General features: G+C 36.5%; 1 protein-coding gene across 1 annotated transcript in view; it reads right to left on the bottom strand.

The window, feature by feature from the left end:
- Positions 1-1,994: 1,994 nt before the first annotated feature.
- KHDRBS2 (KH RNA binding domain containing, signal transduction associated 2) overlaps positions 1,995-20,433 on the bottom strand; it is a gene marked incomplete at both ends in the record, with an annotated part of 351,174 nt that continues 332,735 nt past the window's right edge. The window contains 2 exons of the mRNA XM_080615761.1: positions 1,995-2,092; positions 18,827-18,885. Coding sequence (XP_080471887.1) covers positions 1,995-2,092; positions 18,827-18,885 — 157 coding nt within the window. The remainder of the gene's footprint in view (positions 2,093-18,826; positions 18,886-20,433) is intronic.

Here is a 20,433-nt window from a genome sequence, read left to right as displayed (position 1 = left end):
TGTAACCATCACGTAGCCTACTAAATTCATTTTAACATGTCAGATAACAAAAGATATGCTTTATAAACTATTCAAAAAGAGTTAGCATGCAACTCCAGCTGCAAGAGATTTTGTTCACAAACTGAACAGCAATAGGCCTCTACTTTATTCTCATCAAAAAAGTAAACCAATCACATTGACAAAAAGCCACTGTAAACAAAAAGACTGTATTTAAAGGAATAACAGTTTTGGCAACCCTACCATCAAGTCTTCTATGTTTGGTTGTTTGTTTTTTTTTTTTCTTCATCAAAATTTAGGTTATATATTTGTTGTTAGCAAGAGTTGCATTACTATTATTGTTAATTTTAGTTCTGTTTATTACCTTGAGGGTTATATATTGTAGAATAATTTTGTTGTCACTAGTTAATGTTAATTAGTTGTTTTAATAGCCTATATACCTATTAGTTATCTTTTGGTAGGTTTACTTTTTTAACTATCAGTAAATTAATAACTGAGAATATTTAACATTACTGTTGCATACTCAAAATTACAGAGTTACTATTAGTGTTACCTGTTTAACGTTTAGACATCCTTTGAGTCCTGCGACATATTTCCTTAATAATCATCAGCCATCAAGTCTGATAGTCTCAAAAGAAATATCAGCCCTCTAAACTGCCTTCAAGGGCGGTGATATTTAGCACTGAAAATTACAAATAAAGTTTTTGAAGTTGAGTACCAACAACTGGGCAGTGACACTGATGATTTGTTTATCAAGACAAATTGCTATATACTACGAAAAATGCAGTCAACGCACTCTTCTGAGTGAAAACAAATAGGTGAATCTATGCAATGCTTACATGTTGAATGGGATATTTAATGTGCGGGGAAACTCAAAGGTTGAAGAACTAGCATTTAGACAGTCTAACAGTGGTAAGTGGTAATCTTACCTCTTTAAACTCCATTACACTCTCACGAGAGACATGCTAATACAAACAAGTCAATCAGAGTTTGTGTTTAGCAAGATCAAGCTTAGAGGATAGTTTAAAATCCATTTATTGTTCTAAAGCATTTTTTTTTCCATTAACATGTTATACATTAGTGGATACTAACCATGATTCATGTAACAGTTTAGTTTGTTAACTTTTAAATTATTTAACAACCAGAAGTTATTAATACAACTTTTAAAGTCTTACACAAAAAATCTTAAAACAGGCTTGGGTTCATTTTTGTAATTTTTATATAAAAAACATTTTAGGCATCTCTTGAAAGAAATAAAGCAGGCATTTAGAGCTAGAAAACAAGTAATTCCAAATTTAGTTTGTTACAAAAGGTTTCAGCTTTATTGACAAATTATGGCAAACATATTTGACAAAATTATGGTTTCCTATTTAGAGAAGCTTACACATGGAACTTTATGTGATCTTTTTTAACAAATACAGGTTAAAACACTGAACAAATTCAGTTAGCTACATACATACAGTAGCTGCTTGTTTTCAACCCCATTAAAACAGCATTTAAAATTAAATTTACAAACTTAATATTGAACATCTTAATCTAAACTAACATATATTAAAGAAGACAGGTTAAAACATCTTATCTACAGCTTGATTATTGTCTGGTTCAAAAAAAAGGGAAAAAAAAAAGAATCATATTACAGTCTTTCAGCAACCCTAAACAAAAGCTCAGCTAGTATGTAGAGACTCAAGATCTGTAACAGGGTCATGCTTTTTAAGTTACACACAGCAATGAATACAACCAACAGAACATCATCTTTGAATGGTTTATAGACAATGCTTGCCAAAGGTTGTTGTCTCTGTTTTTTTTAAGTCCGTGTTATAAAATAATACTAATGTCAATGTCACTCCAATGTTATAGGAAATACAAGTAGTACATAGGATAATAATAAGCAGTAATCCCTAGGATAGAAAAGAAATGGACTATTACTTGTCTTGTTGCTGTTTATGTGGAGACCACATTAATTGTCTTTGAGATGAGGTCACAGATGAGGAGGACCTTCAATATCTACCATAGGGGTGTTCCCTGTAACCCCCTCTGGCTGACCTTGGAGGTGGCGCCTTTAGGCTGGAACGGGTTGTAGCCCATTCTTCTTGTGCTAAAAACAGAAGAGAAAAAACATGCTTTGTAAATATCTAAACTTGAAGGAACAGAGTGATGCCACTGCTAATGGCTGACAAAATTCTCAAGCGTTTTGGCTGAAAGCTTTAGAAAAATAAAATGAGGACAGTGCCATGATGCATTTCTTTATCCTGCCATAAAAACTTACAGAAAACTAACCACCTACTTCTCTACACAGGCAACCTGTCTATCTCAGGATGAAAAAAGGCTTACTCCTTCACTTTCAGCTGAGAATGAATACCTACTGTGGTGGCAGTAAAGTCAGCTCTGGAAAAATCACTGCACTGAGCTGCCAGCTGAGAATTTATTTGATGTTTTGAGCTTCAAGCATTTAAGTTAAAGCACCAATATGAATAACATTTAATGCAGTTGGTATATTCATAAGATGAGGAGTTGAATCATGAAAAGATAATAGAAATACATTCGATATTTTACTTCCATTTGAGACCAAAAGGAAGAAAATAATGGACGAAAAACAATATGAATAAATGATGTTACTGCATTAAGTGAAAGAGTTTTGCAAAATAGTTTTTACTTTGTATTATCTTTCAAATGCTTTTTCAAATTTTGTGAATGTAATACACTTGGGAAGGCTAGTTCAGTTTTTACAAAACTTGTACAATTTTTTTTTCCTCTCTCCCCACAGACAAGGTATTTCTGGAAGTTAAATATTCCAAAGCATCAAACAGGAAACTACCTACAATTGTGGTCCAGTGGTTGAACCCCAAACTTGAACTCATATCAGATCATTTGTATTCTCAAACAATTTCTGGTCTTGTCTTCCACTGACTTCAACTGATTACACAGTGATTAAAACTGAAATGCAGAAATCATCTAGCTTACATCACATCATAGTACAGTATTACTCCTGTTACAATAGTCACAGAATGCAACTTCACAAGGAAGTTTCAAAATTTCTACATACCCCCCTAAAGTTATACGATATTCTGTCTATGTCTTTGTAATGAAATATAGAAATTATTTAGAAACCAGTGTGGCAAATGTTATTTTCTGTATTATTGTGTTTTATTAGGGATCATCATGTTTGTATCACATGTGTCCTTAGGATATTAATGTCTGTAAAACACAAAAGTAAGGATCAGGCCTTCTGATACTGGGACAAAAAAGAATAGTTTTTAAAGTGCATAAAAACCAGAGATCGAAGAGAGGAGTTTAAAAGATTGAAAGGTGACTTGAAACCAGTGGGAAGGGAAAAGGAAGCTACAAATTGATGACAAAACCATACACTTGTTGTTGCTATCAAAACAAAACAAGCTGATCACTATAGTAAAATAGATCCTTTTTCCTAAGTCTGAAGTGGGGCTATAGTATATCTTTTAGTAACAGAGTAATAAACTGAACCATCCACTCTCAAACTACTGCTGCAGATTTGAAACATTGTAAGTTCTTCCCCCATAAATTTAAAAATCCATGTGTATCTAATTTTTAAGAGATACATAATTTTTATGTTTTGATCCATGCAAAAATTTTGTAAGTGCCTGTTGAATAAATCAACATTTCAGAAGACATTTTCCTTGCTCTGGTCTTGGTTTAGACTTTTGCTACCCCATTCAGCCAGAAAGTATTGAAATGAGTACTCCTGACTCAGCAACGTCAATAAAATTAATCTATATAGAATATAAATGTGAAACCTGCTGAACTGCCAGGTATAAGGGGATAAGCTGTGAGACAATATGGGACATATTAGCTATGGTGAGCAGGGACAAAAATATTCATTTCACATAGCCAAGAAGAACATATTTTTACTACATTTTTCATGTTACATGCAACTTTCTAATTTATTTTCTGTTAGGCCAAGCAGAGATGTTCTTTAGTTCTGATTCCTGATGTACCTGTACAGTAAATCCAACTTCAGTTGATTTTTCTTTTTTTCTTGTATTTCATTCACGCTACTGGAAGGAGAGATTGGGCTTTCAAGCGTCAGGTCACTGCCAGAAAGCAGTAACAGATTCCTAACTTTTAAATAGTGTTTGTTCCAATTCAGTCAAAGCACTGAAAGATTTTGTTCAGTTTTTTAACAGAATTACCTAAATGAGAATAGAGCTTTCTATGCAGAATAAAATACATAGGCTAGCATATGAGAATATTAAAAATCAACATTTCACACATTTCAATGAAGGCTAAACTACATTTCATTGCATCGTCAGCTACTTGATTAATGGAATGATTGCATTAAATATAAAAGGGAACTGGAAAAAAAATATCTCTATTAAGACATGTCAAAGATTTTCTTTTATTAAAGCAAGCTTTTAGAGTGACAGTAACATTTTCCTCTCAAGCAAAGGCTTCAAGGATATGCCTTTTAGAGCAGAACAAGAGTTCAGTAAAAAGTCCATGTTTTGATTTCCTTGGTCTCATTTGCTATAGATAACTTACTAAAGTTCAATCTTCACTAGTTTCTCCTTAAATAGTTTCTTCATATCATTTGGTTAGGATGAACTTGAAATGACAAGACTCCCCAGTGAAACTAATACATACAGAGGTTTTTATTTCTCTTCTGCATCTTGATTAATGTGTCTATTGGTAATAGTATAGAATTCCAAATACACAATAGTGATATCATTGATACAAGAACAGAAAAACTTGTTTGGATTTTTCTTTTTATAGGCATGTGTAATAGTCCAAATAAATTTTGGAGCAATATGGTGACATATTAGCTACCTGTATGGAGTGGTGTGCCGATACTACATTTTCAGTTTACTGTTTCCAAAACCTTTACAATAAAATATATTTTGCTGTCAGTCATATCACACTTTTAGCCCTAACACAGGAAGTATGTGAGTAAATAAGTTACAACCCACATTCTATTAGCAGAAACTTTGCAAAATTGGAATGTTACCCAGCATGGAAAGGACCACATACTGTCCACCCACATGGGAATTCTTTTCTCTGCAGGTCAGGAAGTCTGCCTAGGTAAAGGAGAGTGCGGTCTCCTGGCCATGGTAGGGAAACTGAACTCTTTTTAAATGTTGTATGGGTGGAAAATTACAATGCTACTGATATTTAGTATAGAGAAGCTCTGCAGGCACATACAGTATTATCACATGGTGGCATCATGTTGAACTGTGAATGGGCTCAAATGCAGGTTGGAGAGGATGCTTATTTCCTTCCTCTTATCTTCTGATGATTTTCATTTGCTCCTCTGGGTACAGGTGTTACTGGCCCACTAATTTGCTCATTTCAGCTACTCCTTTAGTGAAATCAACTGTATTTCCCAAAACCAAAGAGTGAATTTGCCCTTTCAATCACATCAGAGCTGTCAACGAGTGTTTAATGTGTTGTTATGCAGATTTCTTTCCAGTTTTGGTTTATGATATTCAGATATCAATAATGTACTGGCTACTCTGCTAGTGTAAATAAAGTATTATATACCTACTGACCTCCTTATTTTCCAAACTTCATTTTAAAAAGGAATAAAAACATTGCTTATGTTAAGAATTATTATTTCTGGCCATTCACCTTTGAAATTTAAAAGTTGCTGCTGCCTATTTTAATTTCTTAAATAACATTTACAGACTTTTAAAAGTTCTTCCTGAAGAAATGGAATTCAATATATATGGACTTTCATTTAGCAGGAAAAGAACCACAGTGGCCCCCTTAAAAAAAATCTGAATACCTGTCAATTTTTTACCTCACTAATTGGAGTATCTAATGTTGCTACAGATCTACAACTGCAAAAAAATGACCTATATTCCAAAGACTCCAGGAGTGAGCAGAAGTAACAGAAAAGAAGTTTGATGAAATGGAAACATTTTAGTTAATGAGCCTGTTGGTTTTTATTAGGCATAATTTTGTTGTTGGTATCTTGTTTTTGCTAATCACTGCTGACTTCCGTGGCCAGTAAGAAAATAATTATCTGACTCTAGAATAAAATCCCAAATGTTTAAAATGGCTATCAAAGTTTGCTTTTGTGAAAAGATAATGCCTTATGAAAACAGAAAAACGAAAATATAAAACATAAAAAACCTGTTAAAATTCTGAAAGTTATTTCTTCTCTGCAAGACGTCATCTCTGCAACTACATTTTCTTATTTTGTTGCCCTGGAGTGTGAGGGGAACACTTGAGGAGAGCTGCAGAGCTGAACAGAGGCTCAGGCTAACATGTATTTGCAGTGGACATCTCTGGAGAAGATTTGGTACCAGCTGGTCTTGCTATGGAACAAGAAACATTCCTGTTGTGATTTTTTTTGTGCACTCCATTTATTTTCTTTTTCTTTAAGCTGCTCAGCATGTTCTCTTGTTGAATATCAAGGGTTTTACAGCCATAAGAAACCAAAGTCTACAGTAGAAAGCTATTGCCTAGAGGGTTAAAGAAGTGACAGCCAATATGATATAGTCCTAAATCCTCAGGTTACTCATTCCTACAGGCAATCAGTTTCCATATAGTAAATTCAAAAAACCTGCCTTTGCAGTATGTTTCATTACACCCTTTAAAAAATGGTATGTTTGCTGTAAAAGTGCTTCAGGTTCAATTACCTTTTCCTGAAGTGTCACTGCATTTTCAGAGAGGCCCTGGGGATAAGTAAGATTTAGATAAAAAAGGAGAAGCTTTATTTATATAAATGAAAGTCACTAAAGTAGTAAAAATACTCACTAAATGTACAACACAAGGACAAACCAATTTCTTGTTCCATTTGAGTCCCCTACCCCACCTCTGGACCGAAACACCTTGATATAAAGGTGAAAGGTACAGTCTTTCTGGCAATACTCATATAATAGGAAATGACTGTATGTTACCCGTTGGAAGAAGCTGTTTTTCCTTGACTAAGAGTATTCTTAAAGTAAATTGCTGCTGTGGCTGTAACAGTTTCTGGTACAGAACAAGAATGGAAATGTAATTTGTAGTACAAGTCTCTAATGCTCTTTTTCCAGTAACATGGTGGACCTATTTGCTTGATTTCGAACTTTAACAAAGAAGGACGATGGTCACATCTTATTTATATCTGTTTGGTAATGCCACCATCAAAATATGAATCCATAGGTAATACACAAACGAAAGTTTTGGGATTACAACTTTTACTGGGAAAACACTGGCCTCTCATACTGTAGGAAAGGATTATATATTTATTATGGAGAAAGCAAGATGACATGGAGCAACACTATGAAGAGTCTCTGAATCACACAATGGCAAAAAATTACAAGATGCAGCCACACCAAAAAAGAAATCAGATTATTAGTAGGTTTTCCTACACAGATTTTTGATGATGAGCAATCTATCTGCATGCTAGTTTTCTTGATGTGGAAAGTTGCTCTTTCATATCTCCGTTCCAGTACTCGACGGTAATATTTTTCTTTCAGCATCTAGGGGGGCTCTTGACAAAGGAATCTATCTTTAGGAATAGTCTTAAAAGACTAAAGCCATACAGACTACCTCAGTAGTCACACAGATATTTGGGCAGCTGTTTAGGTAGCAGAAGGCTCAAAAGACTCTTCAGCCTTTTTGACTCCCAGGCTGATTTGCTTTGTGTTTCAGAACATGTAAAAACAGTGGAATCTGGGTTTTCTCTGAGACACTGTGCCAAAATGGGAACGAAAGAGGAAAGAGAGCCTGGACATTTTTAGCTTAGTAAAATGAAGTGTTAATGAAATGGAAACTGAGAGGAATTTCAGGTGAAGAGCAGGTAAGAGCTATAGCCTTGGAGAGAGATAAGTAACTGGGAGAACCACTAGTGAGTCTGTGAATCAGCATGTCCAGGAGCTGAAGAGATGTGCAGGGCAATCATCGTGGTTTAAGGCGGATTCATTTCCCTCCTTCTGACTCCTGCGCAAAGAAACCCTGTGGAGTCCAACCTTCCTGCTCCCTCAGTGACATCCAGTCTGCCATCCATTATTATCTTCTTACACCCTGTCTTTTTCACTTTTGACTGTCCCCAGTGACTGAAAAGAAATCCACGCAGGCAGCTTAATAACTGACAGTCAGGGGTCCAGTTTTTCCAGGAATTCGGTGTTATTGCCCACTTGAAACATCTCTCAGATGTTGCCATTCTCAGCTAAGAAGACATATTGTATGCTTTGCTTTCAGATACTAAAGTTGTAAGTTATGGCAGCATGATTCTTTATAGCTGAGGAATCTGAGTATGCTTGGACATTAGGATTATTTTAGGTGCACTAATGAGTGTCGTAGCAAATTTTTTGGTGGCTACCTTAATAAGAAATGTGAAGTCATGAGCATAGCCTCTTTAATTACCCTGGATACTTCTTTCAATTTGCTGTATGCTCCCTGTGAATTGATACTTGAAGCTCACCTTTAGGATACATAAAGTAATTGTTATTATCACAGGCAATCAGCACCCCTGGTTTATGATTGATCGAAATTATATGTTAGCATTTTTGCACTACTTTTTGAAATTCAGATTGACTCTTTAGTTACTGCGTTCTTTGAATTATATAAATACTTCCAGTATCTTTTATAGACATTATTGATCTAGTAGCTGAGACTATCTTTAAAGATTATTGTTTGATCAATTCCTAGTAGACTCAGTAGCTCTGATTTACTGTTTAAATACAGGATTTAAGTTAGATTTTCTTCTTACTGGAGAGTCAAAATGAAAAAAAGGTCCCAGTTTTTAACCAGCAAAATTCCTTTGAATGTGGGGTCACGAAATCGTGTAATTTTAATAGTTGTTGAACTATAATGAACTTGTTTGTCTTACTACTTTACCTATGTAGTACTGAAAGCACAGGAAAATTTATAGTGGTCCATCTATCCTTTCCCAAGCAGTGGATATCATCACATAAAAAATGCCTTCTAGTACAAAAGTTGAGAAAAGTGCATATTCAGAGCACTTTTTTTTCTACTCTTCAGTCTGCACTCTGCATCCTTGTCATGGAATTTTCCAGAACTGGGCAACAATACAAGTAATTAAAGCACAGATCATATGAACAGATGCTTTAAAATGAAATATATACATTAACAGTATGTGATTTGCATATGAATATGTTGTTTCCTAATAATTTTACATTTATATTAATTGCTTACACTCTGTAATAGTAAAGACCTTATCACTTCTTCCTGGTAACTTATTTAACATCTGAATCTTGCCCACAATTTTTGGGCACGATTTTATTAATCTTTGGTCAATTATTTTGGGACAGGTGGCCAAGAAGAGATAAAAAGAGCTATTCTGTTTAGATCGTTAAGAAGTACATAACAGCAATTAAGATAATGGTATAATTTTATTTATTAGCTTTCAGTGGTATTAAAAACATAGAAACTGCTTTTAGTTCAGAATAAAATAATTTTCGTTCCCATGAGGAAAAAAACCCCTCTTCTTTGCAAGGTCATTATACTGCATATACTTGGAGAGAGCACACCACAGTAGAGATGGAGTGTAAGTGGAATTTGGGAATTGTGATTAGTAGCTCTACTCCTTGCCTCCTCAGTGCCCCTGGATAATTGTTTAATATTTCGTGGTATGGCTTCCTCAGTGGTAGAATGAGACAGGAATACCTACCTCCCTAGGGTGTTCTGACATATGATTAATTGCCTGAGCAGTAAGAGAAAAGTGCTATAGATGTGCTGAGCAGAAGAACCAATAGAAACCAGACATTTAACTTTAAAATGAGAACAGTGAGGATTATTTTCTTCTAGTAAGCCTTCAAACTTCTCTCTCCATGAAAAGATGGGTGGAGACAAAGTATTAAGCAATGGTTGGAAACTTTGCCCTACACAAGCTGATGACTGAAGTTCAACTAACATTAGCAAAGCCAGGCTTTCACCCCATAAATTCACACAGAAGACAGCTGCTCTTTTCTTGTGCTATAACTGGAGAAGCATTACGTTAGACAAAAGTCAGGAACAAGTTTTGTCTTTGTTTTTTTAAGGCGAACATCTACTTCTTCTTTTTTTGCTCTTCTCCTCTTTTGCTTGTCTGCAAAGCCTGAAACACACACAGGATGTTCTGCCTGTGTATCAATGTATTTAACAATTTTGTGAGAATAGCTGAAGTGGCTATCCTTCAAACCACAAATGGCACCTTTCTTATTTGAAATATGGAATCTTGTCAGAAGACAAAAATGTTTTCAAAACACAGGCTCAAACCCACTATGCTTACTTGTACCATGCTAAACCCCACTTATTTCACTAAACCTACTGCTTATATAGTATATATGGTTTCAAAACTAGAAATATTAGGAAAACCTTGTGATTTAATAACCTATTTTCTGAAATTAGCTGCAACTGTTCTAAAAAACTATTGTCCCTATGTTTGACAGCCCCTTCTCTTCAGGAGGGCTAAAAAATTAGACTGCATGGGTACTCCAAATATGCTTTAGTATTGTGAGCTGCCCTGGCTTAAACTGGTAGTGGAGAATCACAGAAATCCTACAGCTGATTTAGCACTGGAGTAGATGAGGAGTGCTCATCCACTCTGCCAGCTCTCCCTGGGGGTAAAGTAATGGGAGCAAGAGGAGCAGTGGCTACTGGAGAAGATTTCTTAAAAAGCTTCAGCCACTGTTGCAGTGAACATCTGCCTCAGACAGGGAAGGAGCAGCATCAGAGCACACAGGTAGTAGTCGAGAAAGTGCAACAGGAGACAGACTGGTATCAATGCTGCTGTGAGGAGAGTGTGAATGTGACAGTGTGGAGAGAGTTTTATCTTTCTCTTATTTTCAGTAAATTATTTTTCTATCATTTTACAGTGAACATGAAACGTGCAGTGTTATACTGTGTCTGGAATTACATACATAGCCAACAATACATGCACATCACTATTACAGGACTTCTGTCTTGGATTCTCCACTCTACGGTTCCCATAGTGAAAGGCAGTGAAATTGCCATTTGAAATACTACATAAGAAAGTTTTGCATGATTTACTTATTCTTATTCTGTCATAGAAAATGATTTATAATTCAGGAGTCATAGAGGAAGCACAACAAGTCGCTATAAATTAAAAGCACTCTCTTTTCTCATGCTACATGTGGACTTTTTTCAGCGTTGTAGCAGAATAACTGAAGTACAAAAGTTTCAGGATATACAGTCAGTTAAAAGAATGTGACAGATTTAAATATGGAACTTTCTAAAGAATTATAGCCTAATTAAAACACTGATTTGACAAAACAGCAATAACTTCAGTATCATCCCCACAGTAGCTGTCATAGCCAATTCAAAATGTGCTCCTTTTCCTGCAGAACTTCAAAATCATGCTCTTATGAAAATCATAAATCTCTTCTAAGGGAATGAATACTATTTGGGAGACAGCTAAGGTGATTCCTTCAGTAAAAGAATTGATTAAATTTTGCAGAAAATCAAGGAACTGCTTTTGACAGTTCATTCCATCCCACAGAGTAGGAACTGGATCTCTGATACTCTAGTAAGTATAGGAATGACTGAAATAGAAGATTAAAAGAGGGCAATTTATTTGGTATATCTTCTGTCCATATGCAGTAGAAGTCTTCAATGACTCCTGTTTCTGGTGAAAGAAAAACAGCACTGTACAGGAAGACTCAGGATCACTTCTGAGTTCCAGGGCTGGGTGCCTGCCTGTTCCATACCCAGGGAATGACCAGATGCCTCTATCGGCCCAGAATAAAGGTGGTCATGCAGGCTGAAACAAGGACAGCAGGGACAGAAGCATGGCACACATAGCAAGGTTGTTAGCCTGGACAGCTGGAGAGGCACCAGGACTCAGGTGCTATAGCAATATTGGCACACAGTGCATACAAATAGGAATGATTTGCAGAGTGAAACAGCTGATGCTGAGGACCTGATATTCACACTATATGGCTTTCAGAGACTTTCCATTTCAGACAGGCCCTAGTTTGAGCCTCTGAACTGAATTCTCACAAACAGTGGGAAAGTGTCTTCTGGTTTATTTTCGAACAAGAAGTCCTGTACTTTGAGCCCACTCAGTGCTGTGAAAAGAAGACCAATAAATGGAGACAACTGGAAAATCTGATTCATAACAGCACTCCTGATCCTATGCTAGTGGAGACGCACAGGGCATGTGCTAACTTGCCTGTCAGGTGCTCTGTAGAGGCACAGCAGAAAAACTCCACCACATTGGCACAATCTGTGTCCTGTTGCCTCTGAGATGTCTAATCAACGCTAAGATGCTCCAAGACTTAGAAACCAAAGAAAGTTTTCTTTGGTATGTTGCCAATGATATTTTCTACCAGATACAAAATACATGTGCTGAGATGATATAAATGCACAATCAGTGCACATTAGTAAGGCTTTATAATTAATGTTAGCAATGATCTTCACAGTCACAAGCTGTGTGAAGTCAAACACTAATGAGAAGAATCAACCTGTCTTTTACATCCGCGTTATCTATCACTACCTTATTTGAGAATCTGATTTCCTACATTTTAAGACTAGGCTAGAAAAAAGAAAATAGGGTAAAGAACCCATTAGCACCCTGAACATAATGAATATTAGGACCAATGACCTACAACACCAAAGTTAACAATAAAAATGAGAAAGAACTTGGACTTGAGAGAGCTGAACAAAGCTCTTATCTTTGCCTTCAGAGCAATTGCTAAGAATTGCTGCTTTTTCAAAATATACAAATATTACTCTGTATACACTGTAGTATGGCTCCATCTGGCTTTATCACTGTCATAGATTAATCAATAGACAATTTATTTCACACTAGGATGGTAGTTACTTGAGTTCCTCCATGAAATAAACATGCTTATGTCTTGTAATGAAGCATGAGAATTTGTGGCTCCTAAATAACATCTGTTCAATCAACCTATTTATCAGAATTCCTGATGTTTGAACCCTCCATACATTCTTTCTTCCTCAAATTTCATCACTATATATTTATTTTTACTTTTACTTTATTTGTTCAGCAGAAACAATCATTGTTATTAACCCCCCCCCAAATTACTATATAATACACTCCTCAGTACAAACACAAAATTAAAAAATAAGCAAGATAATAAAAAAGTAGTGGAACATTACTGTACATTTTTAGATGTTGGTCCTATAAGGAATTTGTTTATAAAGTGCTGTCTGTGTAGAGCACTACTTAGTAAACTAACTGTTATCACAACTGCAAAGCTTTCATACTGAGCGATTAGCAGGGAATTATTTGTGAAGTAGTTAAATCATTGTGGCAACATGTTACAACTTAAATGATACTTTGCGTTAAAAGGAATTACACGAAAAAGTTAATGTTCTTCAATTTTAATTGAAGACGAAGTTATTTTAAAACCAAGTATCAGTTGCTTACAGGTAAGCAAGCCCTTAACGCTGGAGTACAATATGCACTACAAAATGTAGTAGTTAGAGAAAATGTACACATATGAAAATTTTTGGTGAAGACAGGACACTCCTTGCCTCAATGGCAGCACATGCAGTAATCAGCCTTGCAAGCTTTTCCTGTGTAGTAGCAGGAGTGTGAGTGGAGTTCACTTATGTCTTCCCTTTTTGTGTCGGTGACAAGGTATAGATTAACCTTCCTAACTCTTGCCTAATGCCTTTAGCAGATAGTGTTATCCTAATTTAATTGTGGTGCTTTAGGAAGTTACAGATTTTAAGCCTCCCCTTTAACCTTCTACCTAATGTTTCTGCTTTTCTGGTAGTAACAACAGAAGTCCAAGCGTACTGATCTCTCAGATACTGCCGTTCATGACCTAGCATCAAAAACATAAATCACCATCATTTCCAGGTAATACACAAGGCAGTATATGCACCAGGCTGTGAACCATAGCATCTGAGAACAGGCACACTCCTTCTTTCCTTCATCTTTGCTATGGCAGTTTCAACCTTTTGAAGTGGAGGCAGGAGCTGCTTCTTCAACCTTCTGCAGCAGAAACCGGCAAAGCTTGTCTACTAGAGTCCCCAGCCTCGGGAATAACTAAGACAGAAATAGTAGCTGATAACTAAAGCCTTGAGTGCTCTGAACAGTGCAAGGGAGAAAAAGGATTCGGATAAAACAACAGTGAGGCAGGTCATATATAATTAATATAGCTTATAACGTACCGGATGCACCTTGCTAGCAAGTCCTACTATCTCTGTTATCTTTCTAAAGTGGCCTGACACAGCATAAGAAGCACAACACTTCTACTAAGAATGCTGGTTCCTCTAAAAACCAGGGAAAAGGAGGAAGAAATGAGAACATGACAGTTTACGAAAGGTATTTCGTTTATAGTGGTCCTGTCCAATGAAGGTGCTTTTTGGACTCGGGCATGACATTACAAATGGGCAGGAAGATTCTCAGTTACCGAATTTTTAGTTGTCCATTTTATTCCAAAGGATTTATATCATTAAAACTTTAAATAAATGCTTTCAATAGATACCTCCTCAGATGACAACAGTGCCAGAAGGGAAACCACAATATTATTAAACTGCAATGAGAGCAATGGATATAAACTTCTTGTTCATAAGTTAATCCAATTTCATGCCTCTTGTTTTAAAACATAAGCATCATTATCAAGTTAAAATGACATTGCCACCTTAGTTTAGACTGCTAGATTTAAATTTGCATCTGCAAATATCAAGACCTTCAGTGACCTAAGTATCACATGTTTAGTGAGTGTGATTAGAGGGGAGGATGCTTTACGTTTTTGAAATCTGTACAGTATTTCAAATGATTAACGTTTTAAAGTTCCTGCTAAAGATTTCTTTATCACTCACATGAAGAAGCTTGTAAGGGCTATGTCCACAAGATATTTTCAGGCATATGTCCTAAATTTATCTTCCTCAACCCAGAACAACAATCTTCAAAATTCTCTAGCAGTAGCTGTATAATCCTGACCCTAGAAAAAAATTGTACGAATCTCATAATTCCTTAGTAGTGCATTTCCAGGTGCCCAGAGGCTGCTTCAGGGAATGCTTTAAAGTGTCTCTACTTTGATCCTCTGAGAGACTGGGTGGCAAGCATATCAAATCACAATAGAGTTGTGCTGCATAAGGGGTTTCTGTGCTCTGAGTTTTCATTCACAGAACATTCCTAAGTCATGGGAAATAGTGGGATTCTACGTACATCCCTCTCAGCTGACTTTGCTATTGTCTTGGGATGTTCCTTGGTTGGAGCGGACCAAATTCCCAGGAACCTTCCCATCAGAAACTGAAAAAGGAGTCAAGGCAGTTAAGCTGTGGATTTTACAATGGTGAATAGTATGCAAGAATTCATCCTGCCCAGCCTCAGAAAAATGACTTGGGCCCTTTCTTGTTTAGCACTTCCATCTTATCAAAAGAAAGATGGTTTCCTGAGAACAACATGGTTCAGGTGGGCTTTTCTCTGAAACACCCCCATGATCTTTGCAACCCTACTGTGAACAATCCCTAAATGCGCAAATCTTGAGAACTTCTGAGGAAACAGCGCCCCCAGAAAGACTTCTCCACAAGCTCTTGTAAAAGGAACTTAGAAGAACCCATAAGACAAAAAAACATCTGATACTTCTCAGGCATCCAGATAGAAAGAAAATTATAGCAGGCAGCTCATATAGGGATACTGTGGTGCTGTAAATTACTTAACAAAATACAGAAAGCTCTGTTTTGTACTTTAAAAAAAATTATGTAAGCATGAAATAGCATTGTTATTTGGTCAAAGCTACTTCAGGAAAATGAATAAAAGAAAACCTTCTCAGGATTGAGAACTGTGCTCTCTAACGATAAGTTGGAAGCAAGAGGATGCACGGCAGAAAATGAAGAAATGCCAAGCTATTCAATTTTTGATAATTCAGATACTGTTGTTGGAAAGGATAAGGGTGAAAAGTCATTACACAAAACATCTAAAAGACAACAAGAAGACACCAGTTGTACATTCATGTGCCCTTTGTGTGTGGTGTTATTCAGACATATATTCTGAATTACAGATTTTGCCAGAAAGAGTGCTAAAGCCGTGTTGTGGAAGGTAAAACAAGGTGTGAAACTGAAATGGGGTGAAAGAAAGACTGTGTTGATTACTGTAGCTGAAAAATGGATAGCTGATTTCATACAGTGGGATGGGTTCACAAGACTCACAAAGAATTGCAAAACATCCTGAAATTCTCCCGGAAACAGAGAATTACGGTAAAAGCTATATGAGGATGAGAAGGGTTGGCACCAGGCTGCCTATTAGCTAGGTGGGAGGCACTGAAAAAGTCAGATACAGAGAGAGCATCAGCATATGTACCAAGAATTCAGAAAGTGAGGAAGTAAAGCATATATTCTACAGCTCTGTATATTCAGATTACCTTCTCAGATAAATGACAGTAACTTTGGGATAAAGAAAGCTCATTTACAGATTGCCAGAGCACAGAACTAGCAAATTTATTAGTTTGCTGATAAGTGAACCAACAGAAGCACAAAAACTCACATGTAAATGTATCCGATTTCAGAAAGTAGCAAAATTGCAACCTGGAATATTATTCAATTTTAAAGTTTATTCCGGGTTATTGCTAACACTATTCTAGACCTTTGTATTCAAATGGCAGCTCAGAAAATAGTTTAGGCATAACAGAAAGTCCACACTTATCAACCATACATTTAAAGAAGTCTAGTAAAGCAAACCCAGGCATTTTGAGTTTGTTACAGCTGCTAAATGAGAAAAAAAAAAAAAAGGCTTCATGCAGAGCATAAATTTAGTCATCATTCCAGTCTCTGAACACTTTGTAAGCCTTAGCTAATTAGTCCATTCAAAACCCCTGCTGCGAAAACAAGTAATATTCTTCTAGTTTTACAAACGAGGGATTGGAGGAAGAGTGACATTAAAAGCCTTGCCCAAACACACAAGATTCAGTGTGGGGGTGTCTAGTTAAAAGTTAAACAGTGGGCAATTCTTACTGAGCTCAGACTGTGCAACCTTAGCAATGCATTTGAGAGAAGTGGTAGACAGGGGATCTGTAAAGGGGAGGAAAGGCTTTTCACTGCAGGTATAAAAAAGTACGTACAAAAAGGAAACAAAGCAAAGCGTAACTGAATCCACATTCATAAAGCTAAGATGTTATTGTTACTACTTCTTTAACACTGAAAATGTACTTCAATGAACACTGTATTACCCAACTGTATTGTGAGTACTGGTTATACAAAACATTAAGTTATTTCTAATTATATAAAGCAATCATTTTGACAATGTCTCAGCAGTGTCTTGTGATTTCTGTACAAAGGAAACTGCAACTTTGCATTACAGTGACATTTGCTTCACAGCTGCATGAATAAAATTATTTCTTTCAAGCAGCAATCCTTATATAACGCTTTACTACAACTTTTACTCCAGCAGCTCTGATTTTCACAATGCTCTGAAAGTCACCATGTAAACTTGTGATACTTTATTATTAGTAGTAAATCAAGCATAACATCTCTGCTGAATATACTAGTCTTTAATCTGACAATAGTCAGCTTTCCCCTCTTATTTCAGTGAAAATGTCAAACTAAAGTTTACTGTGCCATGATCTGATGGTACAATGCACTGAAAAATATTGATAGGAAAAGATGTACTAGATTCTATTGTCACTAATATCAAAAAACAGACCTAGAAAATGGACTATACACATCAGAGCAACGTTTTCTTTTCCTCTCTTGCCCTCGATTCCCATGAAATGGAACTATTCCAGCTCAGACACAGACTAAGTAGGGAGATGCAAAGAACACAGCACTCCCTCCACTCATAGTGCTGTGTGTAGCACAAGATATTCCTTTATCTTGGTGCATCGGAGGTTCCCATGGTAGTACAGCACCTTTTCCTTCCACTTTGATTAAATTTGTATTTCAAACTTGCTGGCTGAAGTGATGCATATGACAGTAGCAGATGCATAGTATTGTTGGCACATCAAGCAGACTGAAAATTAACACTGAAATATATTCAGGTACTAATCAGAAACTTCAGTGTTGCTGTTAAACTGATCTGTGACTGTGATTAATTTGCTTTGTAATTTTGACTGAAATTGATTGGACTGTGAGAATGAAGACCTTAAGTTAAGTCCACTGTAGGAGAGGATCTGGCTCGAGATCATCTTAGGAACCTGAATGCCCACAAGTCCACGGGACCTGATGAAATCCATCTGCAGGTCCTGAAGGAGCTGGCAAATGAAGTTGCTAAGCCACTGTCCATCATATTTGAAAAATCATGGCACTCAGGTGAAGTTCCTCATGACTGGAAAAAGGGAAATATAACCCCCATTTTCAAGAAGGGGAAAATGGAAGACCCAGGCAACTACAGACCAGTCAGTCTCACCTCTGTGCCTGGCAGGATCATGGGGCAGAATCTCCTGGAAACCATGCTAAAGCACATGAAAACCAACAAGGTGGTTGGTGCCAGCCAACATGGCTCTTGATTGACTCTTCATCATGGGCTGTAGTGATAGGACAAGGGGCAGTGAGTTCAAACTTAAACAGGGGAAGTTCAGGTTAGATATAAGGAACAAGTTCTTTACTGTGAGGGTGGTGAGGCACTGGAATGGGTTGCCCAAAGAAGTGGTGAATGCTCCATCCATGGCAGTGTTCAAGGCCAGGTTGGACAGAGCCTTGGGTGACACGGTCTAGTGCAAGGTGACCCTCCCTGTGGCAGGAGGGTTAGAACTAGATGATCTTAAGGTCCTTTACAACCAAAACCATTCTATAATTCTATGATCTGTCCACTTTTTCGGTCCTACTTCAGTAAGTCAAAACTCACTCACCCTAAAGATACACAAATCCATTTTGCTTGGTCTTTGTAAAAGCAAAGAAAGAAGGACAAGTATGAGGAAGTAATTTCTGAGTTGTAGTGACAGATTTTTTTCTTTTGATTTCACACTTTTCCTGAAGATAGAATAGACCTTACCGTAGCAGTCATAAGCCTCTTCACTTGTTCCGTGACCATAATCATAATATTCAGGCACACTGTAACAGATTCAGATAGACAAGTCACTATTATTATAGGTAACCAACTCAAAACAAAAACAGAGCACAGAAATGAAATGTGTTTTAACACTTTTACATGATAGCATAGAGCAGCTAGTTTCAGGTTAATGAGAATTTAAAAAACACGAAGAAAATGTATCAGTGACAATAACAGCTATTGTAGAGCACATCACATTTCTTATCGAGCATAAAACATATTTGGCCCTACAGAATTAAACCTAGAAGATGTCACAAACACTGACAGAAATTTGATTTGAAAAAATTAGGTCTGAAAAAAACCCACCCACTTTAATATTCACTATTGCTAAACTGCCAAAGAGGTGTTAATCTCATCTACCCGCAATTCCAAACATTTATGCAGGATCAAACTCAGCGTAGTTTGTTTCCCCCAAAGCTGACTGTATTGTATTATTTGGAACCTTATCTTTACTGGAAACACCAACAGGTTTTCAGCTTTGCTTCTGAAGAAGCTGTATTTCCACTGCTTGTAGAGAGAAACCTGATTCTCCACAGCCTTCTTCCTTATGCAGTCACTCGACACCCATTGAATGTTTTATATAGTAATGAATAAAATGCATAATCAATAAAATGGATATTGAAAGTAGTGAGGGACAAGGAGTTGAAAATCAGACTTAATTATGTCCAACCCACTTTTTCACTGCTTTTTATTCCTGGCGCCGCAATAAAGAATATCTGCTTATCAACTTAAACTTTGTTGGTGAGTTCCTGGAGATTTCCCCGAATCAATTAACAAAAATTATGTATGGTCATATTAACATGTTATCAAAAGATTTCAGGTCATAGTTGCATCCTGATAATCAGCAATCCCAGCTACTACCTGGAGTGGACATCCCGAAAATTTGACCTCTAAGAACTAATGAAACAGAAATGTAATTATTCACATTTTTGCTTGACTGTTATTTACAGTTTGCATTGCGGTTTTGGTACCTGGTACCAGATTCAAGATCTGACTACTACTGTTACCAGATACCAGGTAGACATAACAAGAATCAGTCTCTGCTGAGAAAAACTTAAAACCTTCATGAACTCTACTCTATTTCTTTTGTCTGCAGTGGACCAAACAGGAAATATAACACTTTCCCTGTTGTCAATTTTTTGTTGTCACTTTTGCTTCTTTTTGCTTGGACACTGTGTGAGGTAAAACTCTTGCAAAATGAACAGAAGCAGGCAATCAGCTCAATATTGCATTATTTATAGCAGTATTGCTCAGGCAATTTTCCATATTGGATTGTCATTTACAAAATATTAGTTTACACTTGAAAGAGAAGCTTAGTTGACAGTGGATTGCAAGTAAAAACATTTCACAAATGCAATAAACAACCAATCTGTAACAATTATTTTCTTAAACTAATTTTGACTTCTTTGCTCACAAACTGCCTGTAATCAGATTTTTACTTTCTCGAACTTAGAAGCTATCCACAACTATTCTCAGAATAATTTCTGAGAATAATTCATATGCTTATCTCACTTGAAAGCACTGATTGCACATATCTGGCAACTGACATT

This window comes from Psittacula echo, assembly GCF_963264785.1.
Source record: "Psittacula echo genome assembly, chromosome: 4".
NCBI lineage: Eukaryota > Metazoa > Chordata > Aves > Psittaciformes > Psittacidae > Psittacula > Psittacula echo.
The sequence above is the reverse complement of the archived record's forward strand: the minus strand, read 5'-3'. Positions and strand labels throughout refer to the sequence as shown.